Genomic DNA, 16,813 nt, shown 5'->3' with positions numbered 1-16,813 from the left:
TGTCTTCAAATATGTCACATAAAAGGAGTTCTTAGGTGAAGAGGATGCTGGAGAAGCTGAAGACGTTAGGAGGTGATATGAGATACACAAATTCTTGGACGCTCATTTGGACTACTTACCGGAAGAACTGGGAACTCTGAGTAAAGAGGAAGATTACGTCAGGATATAAAGAAGATGGAGAGAAGGTACCAAGGTAGATGGAGAGTCAACATGACGGTCGACTCTTATTGTACGCTGCACACACACACACATCGTAAAACTGCAGAAAATGAAGAGTAACAAACGCAGTTTAGAAAAGAAAAAAACAGATTAAACAAGGAAGAGTCTGAGACTTATTGGTAGAAAACTTTATATATATTTCAAAATGCACTGAGTATATCGTAAATAAATATACTTGTTGATATAATACAAGAGAACAACCATCATCAAGTAACGTCTGTATGGAGATCTAACTTTGCGTAACGACAGGTGGCAGGAACTGACTGGAAAATGGTTAAGACCTACCCAGAAGAGGCCAGTAAGTCCACCTCAGTATACTTATGTAACCAGAAGATGTTTCATGTGAAAATATCCAGGATGGCGGTATATATTAATGGTATATTTTAACACGATTCCAAAATGTTACCTTCATCAAAAATAAATAAATAAATAAATAAATAAAATAATTGTATTTAATCATGTTCTTAGTCTCCATTTGACTTGTCGTTTTAATAGCAAGTTCTTAGTCTACCAGGTGACTTGCTTTAATTGCATGTTTTTAGTCTACCAGGTGACTTGTCGTTTTAATATGAGACAACAGAGGTGAACTCGTGTCCGTCTCTTATAGAATGTTTACGTTGCTCAGTAATAACCCACATGGAGACACAAACCCAGGAGATTAATTCACCTGTATATTTTAACTGGCTTCTGGGATCCTCTTCAACAGAAGATCGTTGAAATACACAGAACAATCAATCTCCTGTGTGTCTGTCTCAAAGTGGATTTTATTATTGAACATTGACAAGTGTTCATTATACTTTAGTTGTTCAATATTTGTGTTGTTTCAACCTCGCCTCGACATCCTTCCGTATTTGCCAGGTATATACCTGGAGGATGTTTTGGGGGTCAACGCCCCCACAGCTTGGTCCATGACCAGGCCTCATGACGAGGCCTGGTCTCAGACCGGGCTGCGGGGGCGTTGACCCCCGAATTCCTCTCCAGATATACTCTAGGTATGTCACTGTACAGTATATATTCACTATTTACAGCAAATGTGATAAACACAGTCGATAGTCACATTAAAAATTTTTACGAGTTTTTTTTCCTCTCGCTTATTTGCAGTCTTAAATGTAACCTTAAAATTAAATAAATTCCGGCAGGAATAAATTTTCTCCATTTTATTGCTGAAATAATGCAGTTAACTTGGATTCTGTTATTTTTAATAGTTTTCAGATTCTTGATACATTTTAAAGCGAAATTGGGCACATAATAGCAGAAACAAGCGAGTTAAGATGTAATAGTGAGGGTCAGTGGTAAGTGTAGAGGTCTGGGGCTGCGGCTGCGGCTGCCGCTTGCTTGTTGTAGAGCTTGAAGAACTCATGCTTTGCGGCCGACACCTCGGGAGTGTCGGGGACCTGAGTGGGAGGACCGTGGTAGGCGAAATTTTTGTAGGACCCGGCTGGTGCACCGTAAGTCACTGCGGGGGCACCGTAGGCGCCGCCGGAGGCGAAGGCGAAGGCGGGGGCAACAGAAGCTTTATAGACAGGGAGAGTTGAGGCGTAGCCGGGGGTGCCATAACGACGAGACTTGATAACATCCAGCTGGTCGTTGTAGGCCTTGAAGAAGGCATCTTTAGCAGCAGCGACTTCGTAGGTGTCTGAGACGGGGATGATCTTACCGTCCACACCAGCGGGGATGACGGAAGCCACGGGTCCCACATACTTGGGCTGAACGCCGTAGCCATAGCCAGGGTTGTAGGCCTGATAGCCGCCCGAACACACGCCTATCACTGCCAAAACAACCTGCAACGCGAAGAGCAACATGAATGTGACGGATCAGACAACGAAGTCTTAAAGCTTGGCCTAAAGGCAAGTCTCTTTAGAAACATAAAGCAGTCAATACCCTTTTCAACCTTCTAGTTGAAAGTCAGATGTGCCAGTGTTATGACTAAGTTTTAAAAATAATGAACCTTATTGACGTAAATCTTCAGTGTCGTGAGAATGTCTGCTAGAATTAAAGTTCCAGCATTGGGTTTGTAATATGATTTTTATCTCGTGGCGTTTGTAGGAGCAGCAAGTAATATTGTAAACTGTAACTGTGAATTGAGGAAATGGTATGGTGATACCGACAAGATGTGGAAAAAGACACTTATGTACAGTTCAGGACATTTATTAAAGGAAACGTTTCGCCACGAGTGGCTTCTTCAGTCCTATTAGGACTGAAGAAGCCACTCGTGGCGAAACGTTTCCTTTAATAAATGTCCTGAACTGTACATAAGTGTCTTTTTCCATAACTGTGAATTAAATGACAGTGTAAGATATAACTGTTGACTGACTGATAGTATAAGCTGTAACTGTGAATTGACTGAAGATAATATTGCTGATGTGAATTTACTCTAAGGGGGCACAACTTACCAGAGTCCTCATGATGTGTATGTGAGAGGTTGGAGCCAGACTGATGACTGAGGTTAGTGGCTCGCTGTATATATACAGTATACCCGTCCCTCAGCGTCCTCTCTCTCTCTCTGAAACTCCACCTCCGGCCTTCACATTGTTTAATTTTGATGTAACTGATTTTCTTTGCATTGCGGCCATTTCACAATCAAAATGTTCTTGTAGCTCGTGTCCGCAGCCTTTTGCAACACCACGATGTCCTGGGACTGTTTTTAGGACAGTGGTTTTTCAAATTTATTTTCTCGTGCTGCCCGTATCTTGCATTTGACATTGATTTAAAAAATGTACATTTATATTATTTAAAAACGAACATTTGGTACAAATTAATTCAGAAAGCCATTTACTCACATCAGTGAGACCTAAGTAGCTTTACTCTTCTAGGATAAGTCTGGTTAGGATAAATCTGGCTAGGATAAGTCTGGCTAGGATAAGTCTGGCTAGGATAAGTCTGGCTAGGATAAGTCTGGCTAGGATAAGTCTAGCTAGGATAAGTCTGGCTAGAAAATATACCTTGGCTGTCAGGCTACCAGTCTATTTTACAAGAGTGTAATTAATTAACTTTAAGATTGACGTAACAACGGCTCATTGAGAGAAAAAAAATCCTACTACAGTGTTGACGTAGGTTAGGTTAGGTAAAGTTTGTCAGGAAACAGGACAAGTGGTTTCTGACGCGGGTCTTAGATGATGACCCGCTGTTGGAGCTTTTGGTCATCTGACCGAGGCCTTCCGCTGGCTTATCCCTCCACCTCTTTAAAAAATGTGGTTATTATTATAACCATTTAAATGGAATGGTAATCTGATAATCAAAAGAAACATGTTTCAATGGTTTGTCACGAGCCTGGCTCAGCCGCCTGGCACCCGACGGCTTTTTAGGTTTCAATAAACATTTATTTTCGGATATTTGAGGCTGGAAAAGGTGTGTGTTGATGTTAGAGGAATTTTTACAGATGAGGTTAAGAAAAAGACGAAGCTAACTGTGATTAATGATTATTTAAATTATTAATCGGTACAAGAGTAGCAAATTATTACTTGATCTTATTACTCCGTTTAGAGATGTTTATCTTAAGAAACAGTTGTATGGAAGCCTTTTAATTCGGTGTATCATAATGTTATATTAAGCAACGGACATATAATATTTTACTCAGTTATTGTAAAGAAATTAATCAATACAGTGATTTGTGTCTTAAGAAACTTAAACGTGAACTTATTTGATAACAATCGTTAGAAATAGAACTTTTTCTACTAATGACTTTGATGTCAAAGTCAAGTTGGTTGGTTAATAGGAGCTTGAAGTCTATCGACTACACGAGAGTGTAGTCGATAGACTTTAAGCTTCCGTCTGCCGTTGAGGTGGTGGACAGATGCACAGCTTCCTCTGTGTTCGGGTCGGGTTAGAATGGCGTACGTAGGTGGCATTACTGGATCCCCAACTTATTCCAAGAGTTACGAGCAGAGCCTCACCGTCGTGGTGCAGGGAAACGAAGACACCAGCCTCCTCTGTGACCTGCCGCGCCCTAGCCACAGGGCCCAAGGGCACCCTGACTGCCAGATAGTAATCAACCACGCTCCAGCCAGAGGCACTGCATCAAGGGCCCGCAGCCACAGGGCCATTCACGATGCATTACTACATCTTAGATGCTAAATGACGCAAAAGTTTCCCAGCCTTCCGCTAGACGCAAATTGGTAAACATTTTTCACGACTTTGTCCCAGATTTCATCGACTCTCATTAAAATCTCTCTTTTTAAATTAATGTACTGACGCACTGCAAACATAAGTATATGCATCCATCTCCTTATAAAAAAAAGGTAATTTGAAAACCAATGAGATGTAATACAAAAATAATAAAAATGTTTACCAGCGTGTATAATGCTACTGAGACTTATTACGAAGATAATGGTACAGTAGAGTTACGTCAGGGAGGAGGTAAGAAAACTGAGGCCAAAAGAGCATGTATTATCTTAACGGTGGAGGTGAAGGGAGTAAGTGAGGCCACTCTCGGTACCTCCTGGAGGAGCGGGTATACAGCACACACACAAAAAAATCCGTTTTTCGGCAGGGAACTGGACATGATGCCATACACTTAAGACACCTTTGCCTCACCTAACTAACGTCTACAGCAACACCCTAATGTAGACGTCATTTTGTCTAGGTTTCTCTCCTTCTTCTTGGGGAAGTTCACCTTTGCCATCGACTTGTATTGGTGATGTTCCGGACCTGGGATGTTAACTGCAAGGTGCTAGGACCGCAACGTCTACTCGACGGATGTTTTGAGTGAATATACCAATGAACAATTGCCTCTAGACGACTGCTGATATTCATTTAAATCTTTCGACTCCCTGCTACCACCTTCTTCTGCACCACCACACCCTCACTACCCACGCCTTTAACTCCCTTCCCCTTAACCACCACGCCATTAACCACCACGCCCTTAACCACCACGCCCTTAACCACCACGCCCTTAACCACCACGCCCTTAACCCATTGTGACTACATCCTCCCTCACACACTCCCACTCTCACCCCTGACCCACGCTGACCTGCAGAACACACACTGAACACCAGCACCATGCTTCCTGAAGTCACCTCACGTGTTCTGTTGCAACTGATGCCGTCTATATAACCGCCAGTATGACTACGCAGGCGACCGGAGGGTCGAGCCTCCGTCAATCTTTGCGCTACATCACCCACTCGGGTTTATCATATTTTTTTTTCTTTGAACGTGGGACAACGTTTCACTCTGTGTAGAGCTTTATCATGTCATGTTTTACTCTGTATAGAGCTTTATCATGTCATGTTTCATTCTGTATAGAGCTTTATCATGTCATGTTTCACTCTGTGTAGAGCTTTATCATGTCATGTTTCATTCTGTATAGAGCTTTATCATGTCATGTTTCACTCTGTGTAGAGCTTTATCATGTCATGTTTCATTCTGTATAGAGCTTTATCATGTCATGTTTCACTCTGTGTAGAGCTTTATCATGTCATGTTTCACTCTGTGTAGAGCTTTATCATGTCATGTTTCACTCTGTGTAGAGCTTTATCATGTCATGTTTCATTCTGTATAGAGCTTTATCATGTCATGTTTCACTCTGTGTAGAGCTTTATCATGTCATATTTCACTCTGTATAGAGCTTTATCATGTCATGTTTCACTCTGTATAGAGCTTTATCATGTCATGTTTCACTCTGTATAGAGCTTTATCATGTCATGTTTCACTCTGTATAGAGCTTTATCATGTCATGTTTCACTCTGTATACAGCTTTATCATGTCATGTTTCACTCTGTATAGAGCTTTATCATGTCATGTTTCACTCTGTATAGAGCTTTATCATGTCATGTTTCACTCTGTATAGAGCTTTATCATGTCATGTTTCACTCTGTATAGAGCTTTATCATGTCATGTTTCACTCTGTATAGAGCTTTATCATGTCATGTTTCACTCTGTATAGAGCTTTATCATGTCATGTTTCACTCTGTATAGAGCTTTATCATGTCATGTTTCACTCTGTGTAGAGCTTTATCATGTCATGTTTCACTCTGTGTAGAGCTTTATCATGTCATGTTTCACTCTGTATAGAGCTTTATCATGTCATGTTTCATTCTGTATAGAGCTTTATCATGTCATGTTTCATTCTGTAGAGAGTTATCGTCTCATGTTTCGCTCTGTGTAGAGCTTTATCTTGTCATGTTTCACTCTGTGTAGAGCTTTATCATGTCATGTTTCGCTCTGTGTAGAGCTTTATCACGGCATGTTTCGCTCTGTGTAGAGCTTTATCATGTCATGTTTCACTCTGTATAGAGCTTTATCATGTCATGTTTCGCTCTGTGTAGAGCTTTATCATGTCATGTTTCACTCTGTATAGAGCTTTATCATGTCATGTTTCACTCTGTATAGAGCTTTATCATGTCATGTTTCACTCTGTATAGAGCTTTATCATGTCATGTTTCGCTCTGTGTAGAGCTTTATCATGTCATGTTTCACTCTGTATAGAGCTTTATCATGTCATGTTTCACTCTGTGTAGAGCTTTATCATGTCATGTTTCACTCTGTGTAGAGCTTTATCATGTCATGTTTCACTCTGTGTAGAGCTTTATCATGTCATGCTTTGGCTAAGCTCTGCACAGAGCGTAACGTCCTTCCAACAAAGACTTGCTCTATATCTCTCGTCTGTCTACCCATTCGTCAGTACATCTCCCAAAATGACTCTACCTCTAAGCCTTAAAGGGGGTTCGAATCGCGGGCCCCGGTAAGGAAAGCTCAACCTGGAACGACAGAGCTGTGTTGACTCTGTTACGCACTTAGAGCCAGCTCTAACATCTTATGGGGTCTTGGATTTATATTATTAGTTTGTTCTTGACGAAGGAGCTAAACCCATGTGGGCGGGGTGGGGGGAGGAGAGGGTCATACAGCTTTCCAGGGGAATGGGAGGTGTTGAGGTAATAGATCGGATTGAAACCTAGCTGCAGTTTTTTCTCGGTCAGGTAAATCAGTATTTGGTTGTTAAATATATTGGAATGAATCTTAAGGAATAGATTACTGTGGGATACCATTGTATACAGTGGGATACCATTGTATACAGTGGGATACCATTGTATACAGTGGGATACCATTGTATACAGTGGGATACCATTGTATATAGTGGGATACTATTGTATACAGTGGGATACCATTGTATACAGTGGGATACCATTGTATATAGTGGGATACCATTGCATGCAGTAGGATACCATTGTATACAGTGCGATACCATTGTATACAGTGGGATACCATTGTATACAGTAGGATACCATTGTATATAGTGGGATACCATTGCATGCAGTAGGATACCATTGTATACAGTGCGATACCATTGTATACAGTGGGATACCATTGTATGCAGTAGGATACCATTGTATACAGTGGGATACCATTGTACACAGTGGAATACCATTGTATGTGGTTCTGAAGGACCTTACCGCAGCCCCACAGCTCTGTCACCACCGTCCACAGTTTTACACTTATCCCCCACAGCCCCTGTACGCGGCCCTACACAGCCCTTTACCCAGCCCCACAGCTTAAGACCCAACCTCCCCACAAATCCGTTCGTCTACTCAAAGCTGCGCCCACATCCACACTTTCCCTCCCACAGTTCGACTGCCCAGCCCACACCTCCTCTCACGCTGGCACCTAAATCTTAACACAACTACACAGACTAAACAACTCTCATTTTCTTTATTACATATTCTCATCTCAAGAACGATGCATTTTCTGTAATTGAGAAATTCAAAGCATTTTTTCCTCAGTATGTCTGGTATTTCGTTTTCAATGTCAGTATACCTTGGTATAGCGTACACGCTCGTGTGTGTGTGTGTGTGTGTGTGTGTGTTTCCGGTTTATCTTAAAGCAACGTATATATAATAGCAACCAATGAATCTGATCTTAAAGTTGAGCTTTAGGTCGTTTCTGTATATAGTGTAATTCACTTCTTAGGTCGTTTCTGTATACATTAGTGTGCTACATTTTTTAAGGTCATGGAAACCCTGACATGATGTCCGGAACCTCAAAAGGTGAAGCCTATTGCAAGTGAAACCTCAAATTACCTTTGGACACCATTCTCCCATATTAGTGGAGAATGGTGTCCAAAGGAGAATGGGAGGTCATCATGTTTGATGCGAGGGAGGGAGGGAGGGAGGCAAGGAGAGGAAAGATACCTTCCTCAATCCCTTGGATCAAAAAAGAAAACACGAAAAAAAGGTCTTCTTTTACCAGAATCAGGGTCAACCTCGCGGAGGTTGTACCTCGCGTGAGGCCACTCGCCAGATCGCCTTTGTTCGCGCGATATTGTTATTGTGCTTGACGGAGGGAGTTCACGAGGGAAGGCGAAAGGTCGTACCTTGTATTTCACTCACCTGATGAACAGTTCCTGGTCGTCAAGGTGTCAAGCTGCCCTCGTCGGCTCGCCGGCTCCCATTGTTCTAGCTCGTGCCATGAGGGGGAAAATATATCAGCAAACATCTGTGGCCATTTCTCGAGTAGCGTTTTAATATTACGCTTCAGATCTTTGGCTTAGTGCTTGTTTTAATTAAGCAAGCGTTGCTGCGCAGATCATAAAATTAAGCTTGTTTAGTCTCTATAATGTAAGATTTCATATGATATATATATATATATATATATATATATATATATATATATATATATATATATATATATATATATATATCGTGCCGAATAGGCAGAACTTGCGATCTTGGCTTAAATAGCAACGTTCATCTTGCCATATAGGACAAGTGAAAATTTGTGTATGCAATAATTTCGCCAAAATCATTCTGAACCTAACGAAAAAAAATATATTTAATTGTGTTTGTTTAGTACTAAATTATTGTAAACGTATTTAAAATATATTTAGTTGGGTTAGGCTAAAATAAATTGTTCTTTTTATAATGAAAAAATATATCTTTGAACGTATAAGAGAAAATTTCAGAAATGACTGAATTTTAAAAGAGTTCTTGCTAATTGACCAGTTTTACGTATTCGGCACGACATATATATTATGCAAATATCGTAGACCATGCGATACAGGGGGGAGTAGAATGATAGCTCTAGGCCTTTCGTTTTGCAATTAACACATCATCAGGAACTTGCAATGTTGCACAAATGAGTAGGAAGTCCAGGAAGATATCTTCAAGGGAACGACTCTAGCTAGCTAGTCATATAATATTTACATCATAATTATCAGGCTTTTTTTTTTTTTACCTGTGATCAGTATTGCTCTCTCTCAGCCGTGTCCAGCAAACTGATCGCCAGGCTTCCATGGTAACTCTCCTACATGATGGCTACATCTCCTAAATAATAGCTACATCTCCTACATAATTGCTATGTCTCCTACATAATGGCTACATTTTCGTGTTATCGCTCACCGTAGGGGCTCTGTTCCACGGATCCTGTACCTTTTTGGAGCAAAAATAATCTCAGATTTGAGTCGAGCGTCACGTAATTGGATTATTATTATTATTATAATCAAGGGGGAAGCGCTAAACCCGGAGGATTATACAGCGCCTGGGGGGGGATGTGGAAGGCATCCAGGCTTAATTCGGGGAACTGGAGCACAGATCCAATTCCCTAAATCAAGAGCCCCTCACCAACATCAAGGAACCTTCCTTGAGGGGCACGTAATTGGAGGGAAAAACAAGCCTTAAATTAACGTTGGTCAGGTGTTGTTATACCACTGGAACACACTGCTGACAACCAGATGATGAGACACATGTGTAACGCTTGGCTATCCTCAGAGGGAAAAGATGATGAGACACATGTGTAACACTTGGTTATCCTCAGAGGGGATAGATGATGAGACACATGTACAACACCTTGTTATCATCACAGGGGAGATGATGAGACACATGTACAACACTTGGTTATCTTCACAGTAGAGATGATGAGATACATGTATAACACTTCGTTATCTTCAGATGGAGAGGTGATGAGACACATGTATAACACTTGGTTATCCTCAGAGGGGATAGATGATGAGACACATGTACAACACCTTGTTATCATCACAGGGGAGATGATGAGACACATGTAAAACACTTGGTTATCTCCACAAGGGACGACATTTCGCCAGCCAGTGGCTTTATCAACCCTATACGGAGAATAATCCCTGACGACAGTGGAAGACGTTGGAGAGGTGAAGTCTGAGGCGATGTGTCCTTCATCAGTCTTAATGATGAATGCGTTGGAGACGACGGGAAACGCCAAGGGGTAATTTGAGGTGATCAGTCCCTCATTAACGACGTAATAAAGACACCCAAAGTGTTGCACATGTGTCGTATTCTTCTTTGGTCTGATGTTCTCCACAGTCACAGGATGAGAGACGTTTTCACCTGAAATCATCATCCTCTTCTTCTTCTTCTTCTTCTTCTTCTTCTTATTATTATTATTATTATTATTATTATTATTATTATTATTATTATTATTATTATTATTATTGTCAATATTATTATTAATACTAGTGCCAGTGTGAGTGATGTCGTGTGGTTGAGCTGCTGTATCAACTAGCAGTTATGTCTACAGTGTTGTACTGGCGCCAGTATCGTAGACATACAGGAGCTGTTAGTCACTTGATAAAGCTACGATTTAAGTTCGTTCTGCAGCTGTGTCTCTTCTTCAAGCAAATTTAAAGTTGTGGCCTCCGGCTCAGGTATCAAGGAGGACACAACCCCGAAGAATAATGCATTTTATGTCATGCCAAATCCACCTGTATATTACCAACTGTCATCATTTCAGCATCCCAGAACGTTTCCCCCGTCGGCTCCTACGGGATCTGACGGGTATAAACATCAAAAGGTGTGTATTTATCAGTTGATATACACAGATTAAAGCATCCTTGATGTAAAGATAACACGCAGCCTTAATGACACTCGTGGTGGTCACGGCTTTTTACACCTTAATACCAATTAACCGTACAGTAATTACGTTTACTGTGCCACATTTCCTGCTCGTTGTTTGCCACAGAAATATTTCTGAGTGGGAAGAGAAAATGAAAGTGTATTTTCAAGATGATTTTGGACGGTCACACGAGGAGGAAGAGTGAACTCGCGTGCTCTGGGAAATACGTTTTCTTGGAGATGTGATCATGGGTGGAGAGCCCAACCCATCATGGAATGACCGAACCCGTTCTTGATGGAGAAAAACCCTCCTGAATAAGATCGAACCCGTCCTAGATGGGACCGAATCCACCTTGCAATGGACCGTACTCTCCTCTCCCTCACAACCACAACAACTCACACACCCACACTCCCACACACCCACACTCCCACACACCCACACTCCCACACACCCACACTCTCACACACCCACTCTCTCACAGGCCCTGCCCGGCCCAAACACAATTGCAAATCATCCTAATGGATGAGTTTTTTAAATAATTAAATCCGAAGAAATAACCGACCATACACATGTAAAGCAACGCAAAAAAAAAAAAAAACACAAGACCTTACACATCTCATCAGCTCTCGTGTTTACCACCTAATGAAGGTGATAGACAGATAAGAAGATATATAATTCTATCCGAATTACATTAGGAAACGCTGGCTCAGCAATGAACTTTGACCTGGCATGACGGGCGCGATATACGAGAACGATATTTTCAATTTCTCTGTATGTTTTCTAATGGATATTTTTGGTCAATTGGGTGAATTTGAAGGTTACGAGGAATTACGAGTTATTACATTATGTGGTCTGTATTTTTAGCTCGAATATTTGTGAGTATACGTGTCTACACGTACAGCATACGTGTCGACATGTATAGTACACGTGTCGACAAGTACAGTATACATGTCGAGAAGTACAGTATACGTGTCGACAGGACAATATACGTGCCGACAAGTACAGTATACGCGTCGACAAGTACAGTATATGCATCGACACATACAATATACGTGTCGACAAGTACAGTATACGTGTCGACAAATACAGTATACGTGCCAACAAGTACAGTATGCGTGTCGACAAGTACAGTATACGTGTCAACAAGTAGAGTATACATGTCGACAAGTACAGTATACGTGTCGACAAGTACAATATACGTGTCGACAAGTATAATATACATGTCGACAAGTACTATATACGTGTCGACAAGTACAATATACATGTCGACAAGTACAATATACGTGTCGACAAGTACAATATACATGTCGACAAGTACAATATACATGTCGACAAGTAAAATATACGTGTCGACAAGTACAATATACGTGTCGACAAGTACAATATACATGTCGACAAGTACAATATACGTGTCGACAAGTACAATATACATGTCGACACACAATATGCATATCGACAAGTACAATATACATGTCGACAAGTACAATATACGTGTCGACAAGTACAGTATACGTGTCGACAAGTACAGTATATGTGTCGACAAGTAGAGTATACATGTCGACAAGTACAATATACGTGTCGACAAGTACAATATACATGTCGACAAGTACAGTATACGTGTCGACAAGTACAATATACATGTCGACAAGTAAAATATACATGTCGACAAGTACAATATACGTGTCGACAAGTACAATATACGTGTCGACAAGTACAGTATACGTGTCGACAAGTACAATATACATGTCGACAAGTACAATATACGTGTCGACAAGTACAGTAAAAACAGACATTACTATCATCAAAGGAAACTTTAACAAAGCTCTACTTAGACCCCAAATATAATATCAAACAAAGCTCTTCTTTGCACGTATAGCTTTTTTCTACGATTTTTTTCTGTCATATCCACTAAGTTTATTCATTAAATATACTTAAGTTTCATAGATTTATGTGATACAGTTTCTAAATTAAATTCCTCTGTTTACTACAATGACCAAATATTTATACAACTGAATTTCTAAAAAAAAATAAAATTTCGACGAAGTTGTTTATAAGAGACTAATGTGGAGGCTGGACATTATACCAGGAATAAAAGTCAGGATATTAAAATAGATGAGAGATTTTATGTGTAAATGAAGAAATGTCAACATTTCCTTTCGTCTACTGTGTCTTCAGTTTATTTCGTCTACTGTGTCTTCAGTTTATTTCGTCTGCTGTGTCTTCAGTTTATTTCGTCTGCTGTGTCTTTAATTCATTCAAACGATTTTCCCAGAGGAGCATAAACTGTTGTAAAATATTTAAGGCTGATGCCAAAATTATTCGTAAAATATATAACCACGAGTGTAACTGCTCAGTGATAACCTCCATGGGGACAGTAACTCAGGACATTAATGTATCTGCATATTTCGATCCCCTTCCTGGATCCTCTTCGCCAGAAGAAGAGGCTCCCAGAAGAGGATCGAAGTATACAGATCAGTTAATAACATGAGTTTCAATCTACATGTGTTCGATACACTTTAGTTATCCAAATATATCGACACCACTAGGGACCCAAGGGCAGCCACTTTCATGTTCCAGCGCCTCAGCGTGGCCATCCAGAGGGGAAATGTTTGCTGCATACTTGGCTCGCGTCCGGCTTCGGAGGAGCTGGAGGAGATTCATAATCTTTGATATTTTGTACCAATGTATTCATGTTTGTGTTTTCTGTCAATGTATTCTGTCTATCAATAAAATTTCATATAGAATATAAAATATAGGGGGTGGTAGGAGAAGAAATTATTCAAACAGCTCCGGGGAGAACCTTGAGTTTTCCCTGAGGAACGTTTATTGTCTTCTCTGAGGATGAGGGTCCCCAGTAGAGTTCTAGAGGTGGTACCTCCCTATATGTATACATATATATATATATATATATATATATATATATATATATATATATATATATATATATATATATATATGTCGTGCCGAATAGGCAGAACTTGCGATCTTGGCTTAAATAACAACGCTCATCTTGTCATATAGGACAAGCGAAAATTTGTGTATGCAACAATTTCGCCAAAATCATTCTGAACATAACGAAAAAAATATATTTCACTGTGTTTGTTTAGTATTAAATTATTATAAACAAATCTAAAATATATTTAGTTGGGTTAGGCTAAAATAAATTGTTCTTGTTATAATAAGGTTAGGTAAGTTTTCTAAGATTCTTTTGGTGCAAAATTAAATTTTTTTACAATAACATTAATGAAAAAAATATATCTTTAAACGTATAAGAGAAAATTTTAGAAAGGACTTAGCTTTAAATGAGTTCTTGCTAATTGACTAGTTTTACCTATTCGGCACGACATATATATATATATATATATATATATATATATATATATATATATATATATATATATATATATATATATATATGTATATATATATATAAATATAAATATATATATATATATATATACATATAAATATATATATATATATATATATATATATACATATAAATATATATATATATATATATATATATACATATAAATATATATATATATATATATATATATATATATATATATATATATATATATATATATATATATATATATAGAGATATATATATATATATATATATATAATATATATATATATATATATATATATATATATATATATATATATATAAATATATATATATATATATATATATATATATATATATATATATATATATATATATATATATATATATATATATATATATATATATATATATATATATATATATATATATATATATATATATATATATATATATATATATATATAATCACTCCTAGGTAAGAACATAAATAGTGAAAATCCAAAAATTATTCATCAGATATATACCAGGATTGAGAGAAGCGCAAAAGCCAACAAAACAGATTCCAAGTACCGCACCTAAGGACAGGGGCAAGAAAGTAGAAGAGGAGACTTGATCAGGACGTACAAAATATTTCCTGTGGTAATAACAGCGTGCACAAGCCCAGTTTACTGTGCTGAAGACGAAGACGAAGTGAAAGAGAAGCCGAACATACAGACAGAACAATCTGATCTTAAAAGACGATGGTTGCTCTCGTTTGCATTATAATTCGCTAATCTCTGCAACATCTAAGCGTGGAGGAAAGTGTAAGATTTGATATTCTAGGATTTGTTATCTTAGACGCAGATAATCTGCATATAAGAGAGAGAATCTTATGACGACATTTCGGTACGATTTGGACCATCAACCAGTCACAGGGACCGAAACGTCGTCGTAAGCTCCTCTCTCCTATTTGCGGGTTATTTATGTATCGTTCCAGTTATTGCCTTGTGTCTTCTTCTTCTTTATAGGCTAGCTTAAGTTAATGCAAATTAACCGACTATAGCGACATAACACAAGTGTGCAGCTTACGTCCGGCTGTTAAGGTTCAAGGATGCGTTATAGAGGCTACAGGAAACAGCTTTAAAACATCATTGTACTCACCTAATTATGTCTGCGAGAGATTGAAATCTCAATCTCAGGTTCTGTCTCCGTTCACTGATTAATATCCGCCGTGGCACAGAACCCACTGTGTCTGGATGGTTTGAATAAGGACCTGGCTTGTGAGGACCAGTCTTATGTTATTATGTACCTCACCTGCCGGTGCACTACACGTGTTCACTGCCCTCTTTAAGATCAGATTTGTTTGGGTTCGTCACACTGGGTTGGGAGGGTTAGCCACCCAGGGTAACCCAGTAAGGTCAGTACGTCATCGGGGACTGGCTGTCTTATTTCCATTGTGGTAATTTAATCTTCTCCCCCAGGATGCCACATACACCAGTCGACTAACATCCAAGTGCCTATTTGCTGCTAGTTGAACAGAGACAGCAGGTGTAAGGTGACTAACATCCAGGTACCTACTTACTGCTAGGTGAACAGGGACAGCAGGTGTAAGGTGACTAACATCCAGGTACCTACTTACTGCTAGGTGAACAGGGACAGCAGGTGTAAGGTGACTAACATCCAGGTACCTACTTACTGCTAGGTGAACATGGGCAGCAGGTGTAAGGAAACATGCCCAACATTGTCACACGTGCCGGGGATCGAATCACGGGCACTCGGTGCGTGAGACGAGTGCGCTATCAACAGAGCTACGGAGGATCCGTAATACTGAGAGAATATCTTCGTATTTTCCTTCGGCTCATTTTATATCCTAATCTTTATTTTTTTTCCCTTACACACACACACACACACACACACACACACACACACACACACACACACACACACACACGTAGCAACCGGTGAAGAGGCGGGGCCAGGAGCTTAGACTCGACCCCTGCAACCACAAATAGGTGAGTACACACACACACACACACGAACCTACGAACCTTGGAACAAGGTACGCAGTGCTTTACCAATCTACCCACACTGGACCAATACCTTGGAGTCCCGCTTGCGCTAGACTTTGATCCAAGGCAGCCAGCTTTCAGGGAGAAGGGAGAGTCTCCTTCAGCCAGAGATCAGTGTTTGTGTATATTTCGCCTACTCTTGCGAATTTCTTGCATTGTTAATATCTCTAGTAAGGCTGATGCATGCAGGGGATGAGATGAAAAGCTGTAAGCCTTCTTCCTGAAAGCTGGTTGCCTTGGATCAAAGTCTAGCGCAAGCTGGGCTCCAAGGTATTGGTCCAGAGTGGGTAGATTGGTAAAGAACTGCGTACCTTGTTCCAAGGTTCGTAGGTTCGAGTATATATATATAACTAAGGCCCCCAACTAAAAAAAATTGTTACGAGTTTGG

General features: G+C 39.6%; 1 protein-coding gene across 1 annotated transcript; it reads right to left on the bottom strand.

Annotated features, from left to right (window-relative positions):
* Positions 1 to 1,361: 1,361 nt before the first annotated feature.
* LOC128690432 (cuticle protein CP1499-like) lies at positions 1,362 to 2,659 on the bottom strand. The gene is made up of 2 exons (XM_053779109.2): positions 2,613 to 2,659; positions 1,362 to 2,000 (listed from the first exon to the last, which is right to left on the bottom strand). Exons 1-2 carry the CDS (start codon positions 2,622 to 2,624, stop codon positions 1,506 to 1,508), a joined length of 507 nt encoding a protein of 168 aa, XP_053635084.2. The 5' UTR covers positions 2,625 to 2,659; the 3' UTR covers positions 1,362 to 1,505.
* Between the last annotated feature and the right edge of the window lie 14,154 nt (positions 2,660 to 16,813).

Source organism: Cherax quadricarinatus, chromosome 29, assembly GCF_038502225.1.
Source record: "Cherax quadricarinatus isolate ZL_2023a chromosome 29, ASM3850222v1, whole genome shotgun sequence".
In the NCBI taxonomy this organism is placed as follows: domain Eukaryota; kingdom Metazoa; phylum Arthropoda; class Malacostraca; order Decapoda; family Parastacidae; genus Cherax; species Cherax quadricarinatus.
The sequence above is the reverse complement of the archived record's forward strand: the minus strand, read 5'-3'. Positions and strand labels throughout refer to the sequence as shown.